General features: G+C 63.1%; 2 protein-coding genes across 2 annotated transcripts; both read right to left on the bottom strand.

Annotated features, from left to right (window-relative positions):
- Positions 1-290: 290 nt before the first annotated feature.
- On the bottom strand, positions 291-15,985 carry ISLR2 (immunoglobulin superfamily containing leucine rich repeat 2). Its single transcript, XM_041418893.1, has 3 exons — positions 15,883-15,985; positions 7,537-9,537; positions 291-2,499 (listed from the first exon to the last, which is right to left on the bottom strand). The coding sequence occupies exons 2-3, from the start codon at positions 9,529-9,531 to the stop codon at positions 1,249-1,251; spliced, it is 3,246 nt and encodes a 1,081-aa protein (XP_041274827.1). The 5' UTR covers positions 9,532-9,537; positions 15,883-15,985; the 3' UTR covers positions 291-1,248.
- LOC121343597 (cholesterol side-chain cleavage enzyme, mitochondrial) lies at positions 13,879-24,270 on the bottom strand. The gene is made up of 9 exons (XM_041418894.1): positions 23,658-24,270; positions 21,986-22,141; positions 19,547-19,746; positions 18,062-18,265; positions 16,844-17,004; positions 15,883-16,049; positions 15,649-15,727; positions 14,830-15,021; positions 13,879-14,010 (listed from the first exon to the last, which is right to left on the bottom strand). Exons 1-9 carry the CDS (start codon positions 23,936-23,938, stop codon positions 13,888-13,890), a joined length of 1,563 nt encoding a protein of 520 aa, XP_041274828.1. The 5' UTR covers positions 23,939-24,270; the 3' UTR covers positions 13,879-13,887.

Below are 24,270 nucleotides of genomic sequence, written 5' to 3'. Positions count from 1 at the left end.
TTTGAGGTGTCCCAGGATTTTGGGAGTTCCTTATAGTTTTGGGGTGGGGGGGGTGGGGAGCAGGGAAGTTTGGAAGATCTTGGGATGCTCCAGAATTGGGAAGAATCTGGGGATTCTTCAGCATTGGGAAGGATTTGGGATAGCTGGGAATGACAGAAGTGTCCCCTGTTCCAGGAGGGTTGGGGACAATCTGGGGAAGCCCAGGAGCTGATGGCTCGAGGGGATTTTGGGATGCACAGACCAAGTGAAGCCCAGCTGGTTTAGATAAAAAAAAAATGAGTTTATTCAAGTCGTTTATAAAAAAGTAATTATTAATTCAAGGTATTTATTAAGTCAAGGTATTTATTAAGATTGTTTCTTTATTACAGGTGTTTATGATGGGTATTTTGTAATTAAAGGCATTAATTAAAGGCATTAATTAAAGGCATTTATTGCTGTCCCTACAGGGCATTACAAGGCCACGGGGCTGCAGGGCGCGCCTAGATTCCCACTAGGAATTCTGGTGCTGTATCCCAGTCCAGGTGCCATGGACATTCCCAAAATCCCCCGAGGTTTCCCGGTACACCTGGAGAAGGAATATTTGTCCTGCTAGGAATTCTGGAGCACTCGGGGAATGTTTATGGCTTCAAGGCAGCTCAGGTTCTCTGTTGTTCCCAATCTTTCCGCCATTCCCACTGGGAACAGTTTGGGAATCTTTGGCTCAAGCCCGGTGGGTCCAGCCCAGATGGGTTTTTGGGATGGCAGTCGGGGTTTTAGGGATTCCTGCAGCATTCCAGGGCCTTGGTGGTGCTTGGAATGCTCCTACAGGGATAAAACCCAGGAATTTCTTCCCCATCCAAGGTTGTGGGTCCATCCCAATCCTCTGTCCCATATGTATCCCCCAGGACCCCATTCCCAGGGATTTTGTCCTTGGATCCCTCCCTGCTGGCAGCTGTGGTGGCTCTGGGGCAGGATTGTCACCACTGTCACCTCCTGTGGCCACCCTCGTATCGGGGCAGGGAAAAATGCAGGAAGTGGCGCTTTGGGACAGCCGGGAATTGGCGGCAGATCCTGGCTGATCCCGGCTGGATCAGCCCCACGTTCCCTAAGCTCCTCCAGGAGCGGGAACGTCAAGGGCTGGACCACCCGCCTCGGGCCTGTGGTGGCCCCATCGGGCTCCGGAGCGCTCCCGGATGCCAGAAGCTCAGCAAAGGCACTACGAGAGGAAAAACTACGGAAAAACGGGAATCCCGAGGCGCCGCTCACCCTTCACCAGAGCAGCAACCCCAGAGCCAGTGAAAGAATCCCCAGGTGGAATTCCCGGGCTCCCGCGCCGCTCCGGGCCTGGCCGGACACGCGGTAGACGATGACCAACTTCTCGCCCATCCCGGACGGGTCCAGCTCGTCCCCCTTGGCGCAGCTGTGCCCGCCGGGGTGCCCGGCCTGGGGGTCATCGCGGGGCAGCTCCTCGGCCGGGTTGGCCGAGCCGGCCAGCGCCACGTTGATGGACACGTCCCTCGTCCCCACGTCGTTGACCGCCAGGCAGGTGTAGGTGCCCTCGTCCTCCTTGCCGAAGTCGGGGATGGCCATGGTGCCGTTCTTGAAGGCCAGGAAGCGCTGCCGGCCCGCTTTGGCGCCGCCGTCCCGCGCCACCGTGGGCCCGTGGATGTCCACGCGGCGGCCGGCCGTGCGGATCTGCCAGCGGATCTCCGGCGGGGGGCTGCCGGCCACGCTGCAGTGCAGGGTCAGCGTCAGCCCGTCCCGGGGGCCGGCCGCGGCCGGGCCGGACAGGTAGGTCAGCTGGGCCGAGGGCGGCACGCAGAGCGCGCCGGGGATGTCGGTGACCGGCCGGCCCCGCAGCCGCGCGGGCGCGGCGCACAGCGTGGAGCCGGCCCTGGAGAGCACCACCGAGGTGCCGTGCGCCCACTCCTTGAGCCAGAAGAGCTTGCAGGAGCAGTTGAAGGGGTTGTGGAAGAGCTGCAGCTGCGCCAGCGCCGGCAGCCCCTCGAAGGTGCCGCGGGCCAGCGTGGCCAGCTCGTTGTCGTTGAGCCACAGCGAGCGCAGCTCCCGCAGGCCGGCCAGCGCGCCGCGCGGCACCGCGGCCAGCCGGTTGTTGCTGAGCTTGAGGATCTGCAGCGCGCTGAGGTTGCGCAGGTCCTGCCAGGGGAAATCCGCCAGCCGGTTGTGGCTCAGGTCCAGGTTCTTGAGGTGCGGCAGGGCCGCGAAGGCGCCGGGCTCCACCGAGGAGATGTGGTTGTAGCCCAACCACAGCGACTGCAGCTCGGGCGCCTCGGCCAGCGAGGCGCGGCCCAGGCGGCCCAGGCGGTTGGCGGAGAGCGTGAGGATGGTGACGTTCGGGGACAGGCCCCGCGGGACGTCCCGCAGCTCGCGGTAGGCGCACTCGGCCAGCAGCCGCCCGTTCTTCTTGGTGGAGCAGGAGCACGGCGCGGGACAGGCCAGGCCTGGGGACAGGAGTGTCACCAGCGCCAGGGCGCCGAGCAGCGGCCTCATCCTCGCGTCCTGCCGGGGACAGAGACGGGAATGAGCCCGGCCGAACAGCCGGGATGGAAAACAATTCCAGCTGGCAAAAGCAGTTTGGGAGATCCCCTAAATCCCAGCCTGAGCAGGGGAGTCCCCCCTCTCCCCCTCGAGCTTGTCCTTCCCCCTCTGGAAAACCTTTTCCGGGTTTGGGATGAAACGTTGTTTGGGATGAGGAGCGGGAGCCGGGGGGTTCCGGGTTCCTCCCGCTGAGCTGAGGACAAACAGAGCCGCCGCAGCTCTTTCCCAACCAGCCCTCCCATAAATCAAGGAATTTTTGGGATTTCCAGTGGGCTGGCAGACCGTGTCATGGAAAAAACCCGGCGCCTCTCTCAGCCAGGGGCTGCGGGGTCCCCGCGGCCGCTGGAATTCTCGGGAAGGGAATTTTTCCCAACTTAACTCCTCATTCCCCTCTCCGTGACTTTTCCAGGGCACTCCAGAGGTTCGTTCCTGCTCGGAATTCCCAGCAGCTGGCAGCCAGACCCCTTTGTCTGAGCCTCGCAAGCGAATTCCCCTGCCCTCCATTCCCAGCCATGCCATTCCCAGCGGGAATTCTCGGGAATAAACCCCATCGGGATCTGAGGGGTGGCAAAGGCACCCCGCTGGCTCTGGGGGAGCTCCAGGTGACATTTTGGGGTACTCAGGGAGGGACAGACCCCATCTCCCGGGGACTGGGGAGGGGAATCTTGGAATTTTTTCCCTCCTGGAGCTCCGGGTGGCATCCCACCCCTTTTCCAGAGCCCCCCGGGGCTCCTCCGCCGCCTCCCGGCGCATTCCAGAGCCGTGAATAACCGCCCTGCCTCCTTCCTTCCCTCCTTTCCCGGAGTTTTTTCCCGATTTTTTCCCGTTCTTTCCCGCTCCAGCCCCTCTCCCCAGGCCCGCGCCCCCGCCCCGTCACCGCCGGCGGATCCCCGCTGTCCCCGCTCCGCTGGACTCGGCCCCGCCGCTCCCGGGCCCTCCTCGGCTTCTCCTCCTCCTCCTCCTCCTCCTCCCGGCCCGTCCCCTCCCCGTCCCCCGGGCCCGGATTGTTTTCCATGGCACCGACCCGCGCCCGCCCGCGGGGCCCGTCCTCGGCTCCTCCAAAATCCCCTAAAACCCGTTAGCACACACCCCTGAGCCCAAAACCCCCTAAAAAACCGTCACCCCAAATCCCTGCCCCCCAAAATCCCCTAAAACCCATTACCCCACACTCGTGAGCTTCCGAATCCTCTAAAAAAAGTTATCCCCAATTCCTGTCCCCCAAAATGCCATAAAACCCCATCACCCTACACCCCTACCCCCCAAAATCTCCTAAAACCTTGTCACCCCACATCCCTGCCCCCCAAAATCAATCTTAAAACCCATTAGCTCAATTCCCTGCCCCCAAAATCTCCTAAATCACATCACCCCACTTCTCTGCCCCCCAAAATCCACTAAATACCCATAAACCCAAATCCCTGACCCCAAAATCCCCTAAAACCCCATCACCCCAATTCCCTGTACCCCAAAATCCCCTAAAACCCATCACCCCAATTCCCTGTACCCCAAAATCACCTAAAACCTTGTCACCCCACACCCCTAACCCCTAAAAACCTCATCACCCCACACTTCTGCCCCCAAAATCCCCTAAAACCCCATCCCCCCACCCCGTCCCCCCCAAAATCCCCTAAAACCTGTCACCTGACACCTCTGATCCCCAGAATTCCCTAAAACCTCTCCCCCCACACCCTTACCCTACAAAATCCCTTAAAACCCCATCCACCCACACCTCTGCACCCCAAAATCCCCTAAAACCCCATCACCCCAATTCCCTGTTCCCCAAAATGCCCCTAAACCTCTCCCCCCACACCCCCGACCTCCAAATCCCCTAAAATCTTGTCCCCCCTTCAAACCCTTGACCCCCAAAATCCCCCAAAGCCCCATTTGGGGACAGGCTTTGGGGACATCATTTGGGGACAGGCTTTGGGGACACAGGGTGGCGGGGTGACCCGCAGAGGGGTTGTGGGACCGGGGCTGGATCAGGAGGGAGGAGGAAATTCCCGAATTCAGGGATGACACCAGGGATGGCACCGGGGATGGCTCCTGAGATGGGGATGGCACTGGGGATGTCCCCAAGGGCCACCTCCTCATGTCCCTGCAGAGAATTCCTGAGAAAAGGCCAGAAAATTTGGATTGTGGGGATTTCATCCTGCAGATCCTACATGGGAATGGAATGGGAATGGGAATGGTCCCTGTCCACCCCAAACTGGTCAAACTGGGAAATTCCTGACTGGTCAAACTGAGACCTTCCCAACTGGGTCATACTGGGCCAATCCCAACTGGTCAAGCTGGGCCACTTCTGACTGGTCAAACCGGGACATTCCCAACTGGCCCATTCCAACTGGTCAAACTGGGAAATTCCCAGCTGTTCAAACTGGGACATTCCTGACTGGTCAAACTGGGACATTCCCAATTGGATCCTACTGGGCCTGCCCATCCCAACTGGCCAAACTGGGAATTCCCGACTGGCCAAACTGGGAATTCCTGACTGGCCAAACTGGGATATTCCTGACTGGTCAAACTGGGACATACCCAACTGGTTGAACTGGGACATTCCCACTACAAGGCTTGAATTCCCTCCAGACCTCTCCGCTCATTCCAGCCATGGGGATAAAACCAGAGGATTTTTGGGAGTTCCAAGCACTCCATGGATGCTTTAACCATTCCCAGCAGGAATTTTTTTTCCAGGAAAAATGTAAATCCCCACCCCCCTTTATTTGTGGCCTCCTGGAGAGCAGCAAATCCCAGCCTCAATCCCGGATTCCCGGGAATCTACGGATCCCTAATTAAAGGCAGCTGGAATCATTGCTCTTTTTCCATTCCCGCCGTGACTCCCGAGCGCGACGCTCAATTATGGGAACATCCACAATTATGGGAACATCCACAATTATGGGAATGTCAGCAATTATGGGAATATCCATAATTAATTATGGGAATGTCAACAATTATGGGAATGTCAACAATTGTGGGAATATCCACAATTAATTATGGAAATAGCAACAATTATGGGAATGTCAACAATTATGGGAATATCCAGGCTCTGCCAGGCAGATCTGAACACCTGGAGCAGCCTCAGACTCCCGGGATTTGGGGGGATTTTGGAGGGATTTGGGCAATTTTTCCCCTGGAGAAAGGAATGTTGGATCGCCGGGGGGGATTTCATCGGTGGGATGGGATTGGGAGCAGAAATCCAGCGGGAATTTTGGGATCACTGCTGGGAGTGCTTGGGAACCGAGGTGGCACCGGCAGCGAGAGGAGTTTGGGGAGGAAAAAAGTCAAAAAGACCTGAGGTTTGGGGTTATTTTTTTACCAAAAAAAAAAAAAAAAAAAAAAAAGATGGAGATTGTAGAAATTCCATCAAAAATTAAACACACTACAGGAAAAATGACAAATAAAAGATATCTGAAATGACAGAAATCGTATCTAAAATGATAAAAACATATTTAAAATGATAGAAAGCATATCTAAAATTATATAAAAATGATAGAAATGATAGTTAAAATTATAGAGAATTATCTGGAAAACGACAGAAAATGATCCATGAAATGATGGAAAACACACATCCGTGGGATGTTTCCTTGCTCCAGCGGATTCCGATGCTCACCGGGGGAAAATGGAATTCCTTTTTTTTCCCCTCCGGAGTGAATTTATAGGGAAGATTTAATAGATTTGGGCGATTCCGTTCGCACGCAAACGCGATTTCCGCGCCTGCTTTATGGCCGGAAAAAATGAACTGATGTTTTTACGATATTAAAAAAATGTGGTAAAACACATAAAAGGAGGCGGCTGTGGCGGTGCCACCTCCTGGCTGTCCCCTCCCCGCCCTGGGGACAGGATCCCGGTTTTTCCCCCCAAGCACGGAGGCGGCTCCACTTTCAATCCCTTTTATTGACTCGTCACGGACAGAAGCGCGCAGAGAAAGCGCCCGCGGCTCTCCGCGGCACCGGGGCGAGTGGCCAGCGGGCTGGCGGCCACCGCGGCCACCGCGGCCACCGCTGCCGCCGGCTCCGGGCCCGTCTGCGGCACACACACTTGGCTACAAGGCTACTCTACCCAAAACACACCGAGGGGACGGGACGGGGAACGGGAATCGGGGATTGGGGAGCGGGAATCGGGGACTGGGGAGCCCCCGGCGCCTCGGGGGCGCGGAGCTGTCCCGGTGAGCCCGGTGCTGAACGGGGAGAGCGGGACCCACCGGGAACGGGAGCGGCGGGGACCGGGGAGCACCAATATCCATCGGGGGCTGGAGAGAACCGCCCGGGAGCGGCGGGGACCGGGAATGTCGGCACCCACCGGGGCGCGGGGAGCATCGACCGGGAGTGCCGGGGAGCGAGGAGCCCCGGGATCATCGGGGAGCGGGGGAAAACGCCCGGGAGTGGCGGGGACCGGGAATGTCGGCACTCGCCGGGGAAAATCGGGATGAGCCGGAGCGCGGTGGGCACCCACCGGGGAGCGGCGGGGACACACCGGGGAGCGGCGGGGACAGCTCCGGCCTCGACAGGAGAGAACCGGGGAGCCGAGGGGACTCACCGGGCGCCGAGGATCGGCGGGGACTGAACCGATTCCAGCAAAGAGAATTTGGGGCTATCGGGCTTTTTGCTTTTAGCCGTTTTCTCGGGGTTTTTTCGTTTTTTAACTCGGAGGGGAAAGAAAATCCGAGGCTGGCGGGTGGCGGAGGGAGGCGGGGGAGAGGGAATCGTTGTTTCCGCCGAGCCGGCAGCGAGCACCACCGGTGCCCGAAATGGAAACGAAATCGTGGGAGGCTCATCCCGGCAGCACCGGACGAGAAGGGGAAGGGGAGGGAGGAGGAGGAGGGGGAGGAGAGGCGGGGGCGGCTCCGCTCGTTCCCAGAGGTTTTTCCCCGGGCGAAGCGGCGGTGGGCAGCGGGGGCGGGGGCTCGGGGGCTCAGCGGGGCCGCTGCCGGTAGTTGCCGTTGATCTCCGGGGAGATGGTGACGGCCTCGGCGCCCAGCGGCAGCTTGTCGCTGTACTCGGAGCGCACCTCGAACTCCTCGGCGCCGCCCTTGGACTGCGACTCCGCCATGGAGCTGGCGGCCACGCTCTCCTCCCTCTCCAGCTCCGCCGCGCCTTCCCCCTCCCTCCCGCGCCGCCACCGCGCTCCTTCTTCATCCCCCGCCTCCTCCTCCTCCTCCTCCTCCTCGGCCTCGGCCTCGCCGGGACCGAAGTTCTTCTCGGACTCCAGGTAGGAGGCGCGGGGGTCGAAGTCGGCGGCCATGCGCTTCTCCATCTGGTCGGGGTTCTGTGCCTTCATGATCAGCTTGTAGGGCTTGGCCTGCAGCTTGGCGAGCAGGTGGCACCACGTGGCGCCCAGCAGCGGCAGCGTGGCCAGCAGCAGCAGGAAGATGCTGACCACCACGATGATGATGAGCGACGGGATCTCCTTCTTGGTGGTGAACACCACCTGCACCCGGCACTCCTCGCCCGGCGAGCTCAGGCACACCGAGTAGTTGGTGCCGGGGCTCAGGCCCTGGAACCAGTACGAGTTCACGCCGGCCTCGATCTGCGACCACTGCAGCAGGGCGTGGCCCTGGCGGCCCTGCTGGCACAGGTAGAGCACGCCCAGGTGGCCCCCGCCGGGCTGGGTGGGCGTCAGCTGCACCCGGGCGTCGCGCTCGGCCACGTCCAGGGCGATGACGCCCAGCTCGAAGCTGTGCCGCTTGAAGTCGCCGCTCTGGTTGAAGGCGTGGTTGGAGATGTACTTGGAGCCGCCCGCCGAGGCCCCGCACTTCTTCTCCAGGCCCGGCGGCTCCAACGGGACCCGGCCCCGGCCCTCAGGCTCCGGCCCCGCCGCCGAGCCGGGCCGGCTCTGCCGGGTGGGGCCCAGCGCTTTGCCCCTCTCCTCCGGGGTCAGCACGCTGTTCTTGGCCGCCTCGGCGTCGGGTTTCTTGTCGCCCGCCTGCCCCTTGCCGCCCAGCGGGTCCCCTCCGGGCGCCGGCGGGTATTTCTGCGCGCCCGCCACCGCCACGTTGACCGAGGAGTGGTTGCTGCCCACCTCGTTGGTGGCCACGCAGGTGTAGGTGCCCTCCTCGCGCTTGCTCAGGTGCGGGATCACCAAGGTGCCGTTCTTGAACGCCACGAAGCGCTCGGGCTCCGGCCGCGGCTCCTCCTTGGCCGCGCTCTCCGGGCCGCTCCCGCCGAGCTCCAGGCTCTGGCCGGCCGTGCGGATCTTCCAGCGCAGCTCGGGCGGCGGCGAGCCGCTGGCGGCGCAGTGCAGGCTCAGCGTGAAGCCGTCGGGCAGCTCGGCCGCGTCCAGCTCGGGCGAGTAGGTGATGCTGACGGCGGGCGCGGCGCAGCGCAGCTCGGGCAGCTTGGCCAGCGGCACGCCGCGCAGGCGCTCGGGCAGCGCGCAGGCGATGGAGTCCTTCTCGGGGATGGAGATGAGCGTGCTCTCCATCCAGCGCTTCAGCCAGCGCAGCGCGCAGGAGCACTCGAAGGGGTTGTTGTAGATCTGCAGGTGCGACAGCGAGCCCAGCGAGTCGAAGATGCCCTCGGCCAGCGTGGCGAAGCGGTTGTTGTTGATGCGCAGCGAGCGCAGGTCCTTGAGCGTGCGGAAGGCGTCGGGCGGCACCAGCGCCATGCGGTTGTTGTTCATCTTGAGCAGCTGCAGCGCGCTCAGGTTGCGCAGGTCCCGCCAGGGGAACTCCACGATCTGGTTGTGGCTGATGTCCAGGTTCTTGAGCTGCGCCAGCACGGCCAGCGCGCCGGGCTCGATGGTGGCGATCTCGTTGTGCGCCAGCCACAGCGAGCTCACCTGGGTCACCTCGGCGAAGGCGCCGCGGGGCAGCGAGCTGATCTTGTTGGCCGACAGGCTCAGGGTGGTCACGTTGGAGGGCAGCCCCGCGGGCACGGCCTGCAGCTCCTTGTAGGCGCAGTCGGCGAACTGGTGCGCGTACTTGTCCACGCAAGCGCACGGCTCCGGGCACGCCCGGCCCGAGCCCAGCAGGGCCGCCAGCAGCAGCGCCAGCAGCGGGGCCATGTCCCCCTGGCAGGGGACAGCGCGGGGCTCAGCGCCAGCGCGCCCCGGCCCCGCCCGGCGGCGGGAGGTGGAGGCGGCGGGGCCGCGCCCCATTGTCTGTGCCCGGCTCCCCCCGGCTGCCGCCCGCTGCCTCCCGCGCATCCCCTGCTCGCCCTCTCCCCCGCTTTCCTCCCCTTCCCGGCGGCTCTTCCCACCCTTCTCGCTCTCTTTTTCTCGGCTCAGTCAGGTTTTTCTTCCCTCCTTCCCTGGCCGGCTCTTCCCACCCTTCTCACTCTCTATTTCTCGGCTCAGTCAGGTTTTTCCTTCTCTTCCCACCCTTCTCACTCTTTTTCCCGGCTGGATCAGGTTTTTCCTTCTCCCTTTCCCACCCTTCTCACTCTCTATTTCGAGGCTCAATTAAGGTTTTCCTTCCCTCTCCCCTGGCCGGTTCTTCCCACCCTTCTCACTCTCTATTTCTCGGCTCGATCAGGTTTTTCCTTCTCCCTTTCCCAGGCGGCTCTTCCCACCCTTCTCACTTTCTTTTCCCCGGCTCTATCAGGCTTTTCCTCCCACACTCTCCCCCGCGAAATAACCAACTAATTAACCTCCATTTTCTTTATCCTCTGCTTTCATCCCTCCTTCCCCAATTATTTCTTTCGCTTCCCTCTCCTCTCCCTTCCCTCCAGCTCTCCCCTCCCTCTTTCCCCCGTCTCTCCCTACTTCATCCCCGCCCTATTCCCCCTCTCCTGTCCCCCTGTCCCCCGCCACTCACCCTCTCCTAGGTGCCTCTCCGCCACCCTCAGCCCTTCCCGGCGCTCCTCATCCTCCTCCTGCCAGCCGGCCGAGGGGCGGGGGGACCGGGGGGACCCCGCCCGCTGCCCCCGCGCCTGCCGGGGCTGAGCTGCGAGCGGCGGCGGGGCCGTGCGGGCTCTGGGCTGCCGAGGCACAGCGAGAGGCAGCGATTTGCATTTCTGCCAGCCTCCCCCTCCGCCCGCTCGCCACCCCCTTCCTTCTCCCAGCCCACCACCCACCCACCCACCCACCCGGTCGGCGCCGCCCGCGGCCGCTCCCGCACCGCCGGTACCCCCGAAAACGCAGAAATAACGCCCCCAAAAAAGCGGAGGCGCCCGTGCTGCTCGGCCCTCCGCCGCCGCTGTGCGGTTCCCGCTTTCCCCCGGAGCGGCGGCGATGCCGTCGGGGCGCGGCTCCCGTCCCGCCCGCGCATCCCTCGGAGGATGGAGGCAAAGCAGGTCGGACTCTCCCGTGCTGCTGCTATTCCCGATCCATGCGGGAATTCCAGGGGCGATGCCGGCCCGTGCGGGCGCTCAGCGAGCCTTGAGTCGGGAGGGAGGACGGGGACGGGAGAGGGGGGGGATGCTGCTCCCGCGTCCCGCCCCAGGAGCGTTCCCCCCGCGGAAAAGCGGGATCCGGGGAGCGCGGTGTCCCCCAGCTCCGGGCAGGAACCATCGATCCGGGCAGGAATCGATCCCCGCCTCGATCCCGCCCGCCTTTCCCGCTCCCGACCCCGATTCCTCAGTCCCCGCCCCGCGGCGAGCGGCCAGGGCCAGGGGGACACGGTGCGGACGGGGGAGGAGAGCGGCTCCTCCCGGTGTCGCCGACACGGCTGAGTCGCGACAGAGACGGCCCCGCCCCGAGCTGTGCCTGCCGGGCACAATCCCCAACCCCATTCCCAGGGATGGATGGATGGATGGATGGATGGATGGATGGATGGATGGATGATGGATGGGTGGATCCATGGATAGCACAGATCCGATTCCATCCCCTTCCCAGATTTATTCCATTATATTCCCATCCCATTTCCCCCTCTCCCTCTCCTGGCTCCCTTTTCCCATTGTTCATTTGGGAATTGATTGATATGGCTGGAAATTACTGATCACATCCCTTCGGGATCATCAATGTCATTCCAGCAGAGCCATTCACGGCCCTAAAAACCCCCAGAAAATGGCATTTTCCTGGCAGAGAAGGGAAATTTAAGACAGTGGGTTTTTTGCAGTATTTTTAGACACCTTTTTCCAGGATTTGGGGGTTTTGGGAGCTGTTCTGCCCCTCTGGAAGTGCCAGTCCTGTTTTGGGATGGATGAGCTTTGGGGCAGGATCGGAGCAGGGAAAAGCTGATCCTGATCCCACAGCCTGGGCCTCCGGGAATAACGTCCTGGGTCGTTTGGGATCACTGCGGGATTTAGAACAACATCCTGATCCTTTGGGATCGCTGTGGGATTGGGAATAACGTCCTGATCCTTTGGGATCGCGCCCCCTCCCACCCTTCTCCCTCCTTTCCATCCCCTCTCTCCCACCCCTCTCTTCCCTCCCACTGCTCTCCTTCCCCTCTCTCCCCTTTCCCTCCCCTCCCTCTCTCCCTTCTCCCGCCCCTCCCACCCTTCTCCCTCCTCTCTCCCTTCCCCGCTCCTGCCCAGCAGCGCCGCCACCCGGGGGTGACCGAGGGACATTCGGGGGGACACGCGGGGGGTCCGGGTGGGCGCGTGACCACTGGCGGTGTGACAATGGCAGTGTGATAATGGCCGTGTGACAATGGCAGTGACACCGTGTCAGTGTCACAGGGTCAGTGTCACACGTGTCAGTGTCACCAATGTCAGTGTCACAGTGTCAGGGTCATCGTGTCAGTGTCACAGGGTGTCTCACAGTGTCACACGTGTCAGTGTCCCCAGTGTCACAGGGTCAGTGTCACCAATGTCACACTTTCAGTGTTACCGTGTCGGTGTCCCCGTGTCGGTGTCCCCGTGTCCCCAGAGCAGCGCCAGCCCGCGAGCCGCTGTGCGAAGGGGACACCTGGTGGTGGCACTGCCTTGTCACAGCCAGCCCCGCTCGAGACAGCCCGCGACACGCGACTGCCACCCAGTGCCACCTGCATGGGGACACCCAGTGCCACCTGCATGGGGACACCCGGGCACACCAGTGCCACTTCCATGGGATGGAGGGACGGGAGCCGGCGCAGCTCCGCGGCACCGAGCTGGACGTGCTGACCCGGGAGGAGCTGCTGGACAGGCTGGGTGCGTGCCGGGCACGGGCAGGGCACTGCCACCCTGTGCGTGACAGGGACAAGGCACATTGTCCTGGGGGGAGAGGCAGGTGGGCAGCGCGGGGTGGGGAAGGGGTCACCCAGGGGCTTTTGGGGGCACCCAGAGGGTTTTGGGGTCAAGTAGCATGTTTTTGGGATCACCCAGTGCGGTTTGGGGTCACCCAATCTGTTTTGGGGTCACCTAGTGCGGTTTGGGTCCCCCTGCCTGGTTTGGTGTCCCCAGCCTGGTTTAGGGTCCCCCATCGTGGTTTGGGGTCGTCAGCCCCTTTTGGCATCCCCATCGCTGTTTGGGGTCTGTCCCAGCCTGTTTGGGGTCTGTCCCAGCCTGTTTTGGGGTCCCCAGCCCATTTTGGGGTCTGTCCCAGCCTGTTTGGGTCTGTCCCAGCTGCAGGAGGCCGCCCGCAGCCGGGCCCGGGAGCAGCAGGAGTTGGGGACGCGCCTGCGGGAGCACAGCCTGGCCCTGGTGAGCGCGGGGACAGGGGACACCGGTGACACCAGTGTCCTACAGTGTCCCCAACGCCCCCAGTGACCTCAGTGTCCCAAATGTCCCCAGTATTCCCAGTGTCCCTGGTGACCCCCAGTGTCCCCAGTGACCTACAGTGTCCCCAGCATCTCCCAGTGTCTCCAATGTCCCCAGTGTCCTACAGTGACCCCAATGCCTTCAGTGTCCCCAATATCTCCAGTGACCCCCAGTGTCCCCCAATGTCACAAGTGTCCCCAGTGTCCCCCAGTGACCCCTGTCCACCACAGACCCCTCCCCCGGGAGTGACTCCCGGTGTTCCTGATGTCCCCATTGTCCCCCATGTCCCCAGTGTCTCACTGCTCACTGCAGAGCCCTCCCCTGGGAGTGACTCTCTGTGTCCCCAGTGCCCCCAATGCCCCCAGTGTCCCCAGTGTCCCCCAATGCCCCCAGTGACCCCAGTGTCCCCAGTGTCCCCGGTGTCCCCTGCCCCCCCAGAGAGGGTTCTGGATCCCCCATGGGGGCCCTCCCTGTGCCCCCAGCCCCTCCCGGCCCTTCCCGAGCCCCCCGGGCGCTGCCCCCCCGGCCTGACCCCGCCGAGCCCTTTCCCATGGAGCAGAGCCAGGCAGAACATTCCAGAACATTCCAGAGGCTCCAGGACATTCCAGAGGCTCGGGGCAGCTCGGTGGGACCCCCGGGAGCCAGAGGGGACCCCCAGCCCCATCCCCTCCCTGCGGGGCGGCCCCGCTTTGTCTCCCCGTAAAGCGAGGCCTCGAGCCGAGGCCGCGGCCCTGGGAGCGTCCCCGCTGTCCCCAAATGCCATCGGGGGACGTGGGGGTGTCCCCGGGGTGTCCCCTCCTCAGGGCTGGCCCTCGAGGGGCCGCAGGGTCAGCTGGATGGGCCGGTCCGGGATCAGGATGAGGTCGAACTTGGTGCCGATCTCCACGGCCCGCATGGTCTCGATCTTGAAGTTCTCCAGGATCTGGGCGGAGAGGACACGGCGCTGGGGCCTTGGGGACACCGGGTGGGACGGGCCCGGGGTCACCTTCGAGGTCACTCCGAGCCGAGCCAAGCCAGGATTCCACAGGATGGACCCTGCGGCCACCGCGCTGTCCCCTTGTGTCGGGGACCACATGGGGACAGACCCCACGGGGACAGACTCCATGGCCACTGCGCTGTCCCCTCATGTCAGGGACCGGCAGGACGGACCACATGGTCACCACACTGTCCCCTCACCTCAGGGACTCCATGGGGACAGAGCCTGGAGCCACCCCAGTGACACTGTCCCCTGGCATTGGGGACCCCATGGGACAGACCCCACGGGCACCGCGCTGTCCCCTCATGTTGGGGACCTGTGTGATGGACCCCACGGCCACCGCCCTGTCACCTCGCATCAGGGATCCTGCAGGATGGACCCTGTGACCACCATGCTGTCCCCTCACACCGGGGACTCCACGGGGATGGAGCCCGCAGCCATCGTGCTGTACCCTCATGCCGGGGACTCCACAGGACAGACCCTGTGGCCACCACACTTTCCCCTCGTGTTGGGGACCCCGTGGGACAGACCCCACAGCCACCACGCTGTCCCCTCACCCACGGGGATGGAGCCCACAGCCACCACGTTGTCCCCTCATGTTGGAGACTCCGCGGGATGGACCCCACTGCCACCATGGTGTCCCCTCACATCAGGGACCCCATGGGGACAGATCCCACCGTGCTGACCCCTGGCATTGGGGACCCCGCCGGATGAACCCCACAGCCACCGCGCTGTCCCCGGGCGCTGGGGACAGGCGACACTCACGTGCATGAGGAAGAGCTGCATCTCCAGCTCGGCGATGCGGCGGCCCAGGCACTGGCGGGGCCCGAAGCCGAAGCCCAGCCCCAGGAAGGGCTTGGGGCCGGCGGCCAGCCAGCGCTGCGGGCGGAAGCGCTCGGGCCGCGGGAACACGGCGGGGTCGCGGCCCATGGCGTACAGCCCCACCTGCACCAGCGTCTGCCGGGAGCAGCGGGGGACGGGGGCCTCGTGTCACCGTGTCATCCTGCATCCCCATGTCCCCGTGTCCCCGTATCCTCGTGTCCTCATGTCCCCATGTTCCCATGTGCTCGTGTCCTCGTATCATCATGTCCTCCTGTCCTTCTGTCCCTGTGTCCTCATATCCTCATGTCCCTGCCTGCCTGCATCCCCATCTCCCCACATCCCCACCTCCACATGTCCCTGTGTCCCAGTGACCACCTGTCCCCATATCCCTGTGTCTCTGTGTCCCCTCCTCTCCCCACATCCCCATGTTCCCTCATCCCCCATCCCCTTGTCTCCATGTCCCTCTGTCCCAGTGACCCCCTGTCCCCATATCCCCATGTCCCTGTGTCCCCATACCCCTGTCGCCATGTGCCTGTGTCCATGTCCCCACATCCCCATGTCCCCTTCTCCCCTGTCCCCCCCTTCCCCATTTCCCCATGTCCCCACATCCCCCCATCTCCCTGTCCCCCCTATCCCCATGTCCCCAAAACCCCACATCCCCCTGTCCCTGTGTCCCCATGTCTCCACATCCCCATATGCCATGTCCCCACTGTCCCCGTGTCCCCCTCTCCCTGCTGTCCCGCTGTCCCGCTGTCCCCTCACCCCTGGCGGGATGCGGTAGTCCTGCAGGATGACCTCGTGCGTGGTGTACCTCTGCAGGGTCACGGCCACCGGGTGCAGCCTGCACGACACGTGCCACCGGGGGCTTTGGGGACACTCCGGGGAGGGCGGTGTGACTTCCTCCCCTGAGCGGCCCCTCCTCACCGGACCCCCTCCTCCTCCTCCTCACCTGAGCAGCCCCTCCTCCTCACCTGAGCTCCTCCTCCTCCTCCTCACCTGAGTGTCTCCTTGATGGCGGCTTTGAGCAGCCGTGTGGATTTCAGCATCTTCTCACGGTCACCGCCCGCCTCGCGCTTGGCTGCCAGGACCTCTGCCCGCAGCTGCTCCTGCACGCCCGGGGCCCGCGCCAGCTCCAGCATGGCCCACTGCAGGGTCATGGACGTCTGGGGACAGACACAGGGCACACGGCTGCCAGGACCTGCTCGGTGCTGCCAGGACCTGCTCAGAGCTTCCAGGACCTGCTCAGCCCTGCCAGGACCTGCTCGGTGCTGCCAGGACCTGCTCAGAGCTGCCAGGACCTGTTCAGTGCTGTCAGGACCTCCTCAGAGCTGCCAGGACCTGCTCAGTGCTGTCAGGACCTGCTCAGAGCTGCCAGGACCTGCTTGGTGCTGCCAGGACCTGCTCAACCCTGCCAGGACCTACTCGGTGCTGCCAGGACCTGCTCAGCCCTGCCAGGACCTGCTCTGTGATGCCAGGACCTTCTCTTACCAACTTGGCACTGCCCCACCCATCACCAACCAGAACCTTCTCCCTGCCCCACCCATCACCAACCAGAACCTTCTCCCTGCCCCATTCAGGACCTTCTCCCTCCCTGTCCCACCTATCACCAACCAGGACCTTCTCCCAGCCCCACCCAGCACTTTCTCCCTGCGTGTCCCGTCCCCAGGCAGGCCGTGTCCCCAGGCCCGTACCGTGTCCAGCTCGGTGCTGTCAGGACCTGCTCAGTGCTGCCAGGATCTGCTCAGAGCTGCCAGGACCTGCTTGGTGCTGCCAGGACCTTCTCCTACCAACTTGGCACTGCCCCACCCATCACCAACCAGAACTTTCTCCCTGCCCCATTCAGGACCTTCTCCCTCCCTGTCCCACCTATCACCAACCAGGACCTTCTCCCAGCCCCACCCAGCACTTTCTCCCTGCGTGTCCCGTCCCCAGGCAGGCCGTGTCCCCAGGCCCGTACCGTGTCCACCCCTCCGGCCATCATCTCGGTGACGCTGGCGCGGATGTCGTCCAGGGGCAGCTTGTCGCGCAGGATGAGGTTGCCCAGGATGCCCATGTGCTCCTGGCTGCTCTTGCGCCGCAGCCGCAGGTCCCGGTACACGTTCTGGATGCACTGGTCCGCTGAGGGGACACGGGGACACCCCGGGGACACATCAATGTCACCGCCTTGGGAGCGGCTTCATCGTGGAGGTGAAACCTCCCAGAGGTGCCCTCGTGTGGGAAATGGATTTGTAGGAAATTTTAATATTTACACGTAAATTTTGAGGTAAGAAATGTTGGTTTAGAAACATTGTGGAAGAGGATGGATAATGCTGAGAGAGAAATTGGATCAGGAATAAGTTTTGGAGGAGGTTTTGTAAGAAAGGTTGGATCAGGAATGAGTTTTAGGGGATAGTTTTGTAAGAAAGGTTGGGTGTTTTGGAGAAATGGAACGATGGAGGATGGCTGCAGCGGGATTTATGGGGGTGGTTTGTATGGTTGGTTTTGAGGTGTCTGCGGGGTGCCGTGGGAAAGGCTGAGAGGTGAAGAAATGGTCATGGGGTGACACAGAGGTGACAGGGTGAAGTGTCCCCAGAGGTGGCAGGGTGAGGTGACAGGGTGAACTGACGGGGCGAGGTGGCAGGGCAAGGTGTCCCCAGAGGTGGCAGGGACAGGTGGCAGGGTGAGGTGGCAGGGCAAAGTGTCCCCAGAGGTGGCAGGGACAGGTGGCAGGGTGAGGTGACAGGGCAAAGTGTCCCCAGAGGTGGCAGGGACAGGTGGCAGGGCATACCCAGAGGCATCCTCAGAGGTGTTCCCATAGGTGGCAGGGCGAGCTGGCAGGGTCACATGACAGGGTGAGGTGGCAGGGCAAGGTGTCCCCAGAGGTGGCAGGGTGAGGTAGTAGGGTGAGGTGACAGGACAAGGTGGCAGGGTGAAGTGTCCCCAGGGGTGGCAGGGAGAGCTGATCCCCAGAGGTGGCAGGGACAGGTGGCAGGGTGAGGTGACAGGGCAAAGTGTCCCCAGAGGTGGCAGGGTGAGGTAGTAGGGTGAGGTGACAGGACAAGGTGGCAGGGTGAAGTGTCCCCAGGGGTGGCAGGGAGAGCTGATGGGGTGAGGTGACAGGGCAGGGTGACAGGGTGAGGCATCCCCAGAGGTGTCAGGGTGAGGTGACAGGGGGAGGTGACGGGGTGGCACTGACCCTGGTAGAAGATGGCGTCCCAGGCCTGCACGTGCTCGCGCCAGGTGCGGCTGCGCAGGCGCTGCAGCAGCGCGGGCGGCAGGTACAGCATGGGCGCCGTGGTGTGGAACATGCGCGACACGGCCTCGATGAAGCGCTGCGCCTCGGGCTGCACGAAATCCTGCAGCAAGCCCAGGCGCTCCCCGTACAGCACGTGGCACACCGCTGGGGACGGGACAGGGACAGGGACAGTCAGGGACGTGTCCCCGTGGCCAGAGGGACCTCCCTGTACAGCACGTGGCACACTGCTGGGGACGGGACAGGGACAGTCAGGGATGTGTCATTGTCATTGTCCTCATCCCCATGACCACTGGGACCTCCCTGTACAGCACATGGCACACTGCTGGGGACAGGACAGGGACAGTCATGGACATGTCATTGTCCCTGTCCCCATGGCCATGGCACCAGCCCCAGGCGCTCCCCGTACAACACATGGCACACCACTCGGGACAGGAACAGGGACAGTCAGGGACATGTCATTGTCCCTGTCCCCATGGCCATGGCCACAGGGACCACCCCCACGTGCTCCCTGTACAGCACATGGCACATGGCTGGGGATGGGGATGGGGACAGTCAGGGACATGTCCCCATGGCCACAAGGACCAGCCCCAGGCACTCCCCGTACAACACGTGGCACACTGCTGGGGACAGGGACAGTCAGGGACATGTCCCCGTGGCCAGAGGGACCTCCCTGTACAGCACGTGGCACACCACTGAGGATGGGGACAGTCAGGAACATGTCTTGTCCCTATCCCTGTCCCCATGGCCACAGGGACCAGCCCCAGGTGCTCCAAGTGACTGTGAGGGACCTGTCCTTGTCCCCAAGGCCATGGAGACCTGGCCCAGGCACTCCCACTGACCGTCAGGGACACGTCCCTGTCCCCAAGGCCACCTCCAGCCTTGCCGTGGCCATGGAGACCTGGCTTGGCCTCCTGTTTGTCCCTGAGGGGCTGGGTTTGTCACCAGCTGGTGGCCAGGAAAGGACAAAAAGCTGCTCTGCCAACAGTGTCGGGTGCTCTGGGGGACAGCCCATCTGGAGAGGGGACATCCCACCAGGAGAGGGGACATCCCACCTGGGGAGGGGCCACCCTTCTTCGCTCTCCTTTAGCCAATCCCTGAGGCCGGGCCGGGGCTGGTGGTTTTGGGGAGTTTTGAGGGGTTTGGGGGGGTTTTGGGGGGTTTGTGGGGTTTTTTGGGTTCTTTGGGGGTTTGGGAGGTTTTCTTGGGTTTCGGGGGTTTTTTGGGGTTTGGGGGGTTTGAGGTTTTTTAGGGGGGGATTGGACTTTTTTTTGGGTTTTTGGTTTCTTTGAGGTTTCTTGGGGGGGTTGGGGGTTTTTTGGGGGGAGTTTTGGTGTTTTGGGGGTTTTTAGGAGTCTTTGGGGGGCTTTGGGTTTTTTTTGTGTTTGGGTGTTTTGGGGTTCTTTTGGGTTTTGGGGTGTTTGTCACACTCAAGGGCGAAGCGGAACAGCTCCTGGCTGAAGTCTCCCGTCCAGCAGCCGCGGCCGCTCTGCCGCGCCTGGGCCCGCGCGCGCCGCACGAAGTCCTCGCCCACGGCGCTGAGCAGCGGCACGAAGCCGGGCACGGCCGCGGGGGCCAGCGCCTCCTTGTTGAGCAGCAGCCGGTCCGAGCGCCACGCCTCGCCCGTCCTGCCCCGGGGACACGCCCGATGGCACCCCCAAAGCCCGGCCATCGTCCCCAAACCCGGCCATCGTCCCCAAAGCGCGGCCAATATCCCCAAAGCGCGGCCAACATCCCCAAAGCACGGCCAACGTCCCCAAAGCGCGGCCAACATCCCCAAAGCATGGCCAATGTCCCCAAAGCGCGGCCAATGTCCCCAAAGCACGGCCAATGTCCCCAACGCCCTCCGGCCGCGCCTGTGTCCTGCCCTGGGACTGTCACGGCAGGAGCCCAGATTTGGGGCCCCCACATCTGGGGATGTGGGGTCAGCACTCACTTGAGGAGCCCGGGTTTGGGGTCCCCACTTACTGGACGGGATTTGGGGTCTGCACTCGCTTGAGGAGCCCGGGTTTGGGGTCCCCACTCACTAGAGAGGATTTGGGGTCAGCACTCATATGAGGAACACATACTCGGGGTCTCCACTCAGTGAAGGGGATTTGGGGTCCCCAGTCACTTGAGAAGTGACAGGAGCCCAGATTTGGGGTCCCCACTCCTGGGGATTTGAGGGCGAAGCGGAACAGCTCCTGGCTGAAGTCTCCCGTCCAGCAGCCGCGGCCGCTCTGCCGCGCCTGGGCCCGCGCGCGCCGCACGAAGTCCTCGCCCACGGCGCTGAGCAGCGGCACGAAGCCGGGCACGGCCGCGGGGGCCAGCGCCTCCTTGTTGAGCAGCAGCCGGTCCGAGCGCCACGCCTCGCCCGTCCTGCCCCGGGGACACGCCCGATGGCACCCCCAAAGCCCGGCCATCGTCCCCAAACCCGGCCAATGTCCCCAAAGCGCAGCCAACGTCCCCAAAGCGCGGCCAATGTCCCCAACGCCCTCCGGCCGCGCCTGTGTCCTGCCCTGGGACTGTCACGGCAGGAGCCCAGATTTGGGGCCCCCACATCTGGGGATGTGGGGTCAGCACTCACTTGAGGAGCCCGGGTTTGGGGTCCCCACTTACTGGACGGGATTTGGGGTCTGCACTCGCTTGAGGAGCCCGGGTTTGGGGTCCCCACTCACTAGAGAGGATTTGGGGTCAGCACTCATATGAGGAACACATACTCGGGGTCTCCACTCAGTGAAGGGGATTTGGGGTCCCCAGTCACTTGAGAAGTGACAGGAGCCCAGATTTGGGGTCCCCACTCCTGGGGATTTGGGGTCCCCCTATCACTTGAGAAGCTCAGATTTGGGTTCCCACTCACTAGAGGAGCCTGGATTTGGGTTCCCACTCGCTTGAGGGCATTTTGGGGTCACCCAATGACTTGAGGGGATTTGGGGTCCCACAATCATTTGAGAAGCCCGGATTTGGGGTTCCCAGTCGCTGAAAGGCATTTGGGGTCCCCTAATCATTTGAGGAGCCTGGATTTAGAGTCAGCAATCCCTTGAGGAGCCCAGATTTAGGGTCCTCACTCGCTGGAGGGGATTTGGGGTCCCTCAATCACTTGAGGGAGTTTGGGGTTGGCACACACCTGAGGAGCCAAAATTTGGGGTTAGCACTCCCTTGAAGAGCCTGGATTTGGGGTCCCCATGCCTGGGGATTTGGGGTCCCCACTCACTTGAGAACAGATTTGGGGTCTGCACTCACTTGAGGAGCCCAGCTTTGGGGTCAGCACTCCTGGGGATTTGGGGTCCCCACTCCCTTAAGGAGCCCAGATCTGGGGTCCCCATTCACTTGAGGAGCCCGGATTTGGGGTCCCCACTCAGTGGAGGGGATTTGGGGTTCGCACTCATATAAGGAGTCCAGACTTGGGGTCTCCACTTGCTGCAGGGGATTTGGGATCCCCAATCACTTGAGTGACAGGAGCCCAGATTTGGGGTCCCTACTCACTTGATGAGTCTGGATTTGAGGTCCCCAGTTGCTTGAGGGGATTTGGGGTTCCCCAATCATTTGAGGAGCCCGGGTTTGGGGTCCCCACTCACTGGAGGGGATTTGGGGCCAGCACTCACTTGAGGAGCCTGAATTTGGGGTCTCCAGTTGCTGGAGGGGATCTGGGGTCCCCACTCACTTGAGGAGCAACAGGAGCCCAGCTTTGGGATCCCCAGTTACTTGAGGAGTGAGAGGAGCTGGGATTTGGGATCCTCACTCACTTGAGGATCATCAGGAACCTGAATTCGTGGAAACCCTTCTGGGGATTTGGGATCCCCCCTCACTGGAGGGGATTTGAGGTCCCCACTCCCTTGAGGAGCCCGGCTTTGGGGTGCCCCCGCCGGGTTTGAGCTCGGCACTCACTTGAGCAGCACGCCGTAGGGTTTGTTGCGGAAGTCGCGGTAGGCCACCCACGGGGGCACGCGGAAGCGCTCGGGCAGGGCCCCCTCGGCCTGGAACAGCGTGGCCGCGTCCCCGGGGCTGATGATGTTCACGCTCTCGTAGACACCCAGCTTCTCCCTGGGGGACCCCACAGTCAGCACCCCGCCCTGGGAATGGCCTGTCCCCATGGCAGTGTCCTGTCCTGTCCCCATGGCAATGTCCTGTCCCCATGGCAGTGTCCTGTCCTGTCCCCATGGCAATGTCCTGTCCCCATGGGAGTGTCCTGTCCCCGTGGCAATGTCCTCTCCTGTCACCAAGGCAATGTCCTGTCCTGTCCCCCTGCGAATGTCCTGTCCTGTCCCCATGGCAGTGTCCTATTCTCCTGGCAATGTCCTGTCTTGTCCCCATGGCAATGTCCTCCCCTGTCCCCCTGGCAGTGTCCTGTCCCCATGGCAGTGTCCTGTTCTGTCCCCATAGCAATGTCCTGTTCCCATGGCAATGTCCTGTCCCTGCTATCCCCAAGTCCTGCATCCACGGGGCCCTGCCCCACAGTCCCTGTCCCCTCTTGACCTTCACAGCCCTTTTCCCCTCCCTCCCCTCGGTCCCTGTCCCCTCCCTGTGCAGGTTTCCTGTCCCCTCCCAGGGCAGAGCATCTGTCCCCAGCTGCCACTGTGTCCCTGTCCCCTTCCAGGGCAGAGCATCTGTCCCCAGCTGCCACAGTGTTCCTGTCCCCTCCCAGGGCAGAGCATCTGTCCCCAAATCCCGTCCCAAGTTCCCTGTCCCCTCCCTGAGCACAGGATCTCTCCTCTCCTGACCCCCAGCCCCTGTCCCCTCAGAGGGCACAGGACCTGTCTCTGCCACCCCGCTGTCCCTGTCTCCTCCCTTCTTGTCCCTCATGGGCCAGGCTCCTCCAGCATCTCAGCCCCGGACTGGGAACATGGCCAGGCTGGGGACAGGAGGGGACACGGGAGGGGACATGGGAGGGGACACGGACAAATGGACATGGGCAGGGCACACAGAGAGGGGACACGAGCAAGGGACAAGGGAGGGGACATGGGCAGGGGACACAGGGAGGGGACAGGGGCAGAGGACAGAGCTGGGGACACAGGAAGGGGATACGGGGAGGGGACACAGCAGGGGACACGGGAAGGGACACGGGGACAGGAGAGGGGACATGGGCAGGGGACACGAGGAGAGGACACGGAGAGAGTACTGGGCAGGGGACAGGGACAGGAGACCGGGCAGGGGACACGGGAAGGGACACGGGGACAGGAGAGGGGACATGGGCAGGGGACACGAGGAGAGGACACGGAGAGAGTACTGGGCAGGGGACAGGGACAGGAGACCGGGCAGGGGACACGGGAAGATGACACAAGGAGGGGACACGGTCTGGGCACGGGGGCAGAGGTCCGGGCAGGGGACCGGGGAGGGGACACGGATGGGGGGACACGAGAGGGGCACACTAGCAGGGGACACGGGCAGGGGACATGGGCAGGAGACAGAGGCAGGGGACCGAGCAGGGGACGCGGGGAGGGGACACACGGAGGGGACACGAGGAGAGTACACGGGGAGAGGACACAGGGGGGTGGCAGGGGCAGGGTACACAGGGAGGCGACACAGGAGGGGACACGGGGAGGCGACACGGCCACCTCACCTGTAGATGGGCCCGAAGCGGCGGAAGTTGCGCGCCATGCTGAGGTGCAGGGTGCTCAGGCCGCCCTCCTGCCAGAAGCGGTACAGGTTGAGCCAGCCCGCTCGCCACTCGCCCGGCACCTGGTTAAAGGGCCGGGGAGCCGAGGGGACAGCCGAGGGGACAGCCGAGGGGACAGCCGAGGGGACTGCGCCGGCAGCCCCGCCGAGCCGGCGACACCACGCGGCTGCGGCTCGGGGACATCCCCGCAGGGCTCCGGGCTTGGTGACAGCTTGGGCGAGCATGGGGAGGGTGGCCCGGAGGGACGCGGTGGCCTCGCTCTTATGGCGAGCTCACGGAGCTGCTCCCGCCCGCCCCCCGCGGGGACAGCCCCCGCCACCGCCACCGCCACGCGCCGGGGGTGGCACCGCGCGGGCCCCGCCGGCCCCGGGACAGGTGACACGGTGGCCTTGGCAGAAAGGAGGGATGTGCCCCAAAAATGATAACGAGGCGCGGGGCGGGTCACCCCGGCCGGGGACAGCCTTGGGGGCCGCCAGCCAGGGTCACCCCGGCGGGGGGTGGCCTTGGGGACTCGGTGCCACTGCTGGGGGCGCCTCACGTGCCGGGGGGCGGGCCC

The sequence above is a fragment of the Onychostruthus taczanowskii genome, unplaced genomic scaffold, assembly GCF_017590055.1.
Source record: "Onychostruthus taczanowskii isolate IOZ18803 unplaced genomic scaffold, ASM1759005v1 scaffold6, whole genome shotgun sequence".
Classification (NCBI taxonomy): Eukaryota; Metazoa; Chordata; class Aves; order Passeriformes; family Passeridae; genus Onychostruthus; species Onychostruthus taczanowskii.
Note: the sequence above shows the minus strand (reverse complement) of the source record. Positions and strands in the feature narration are given on the sequence as shown.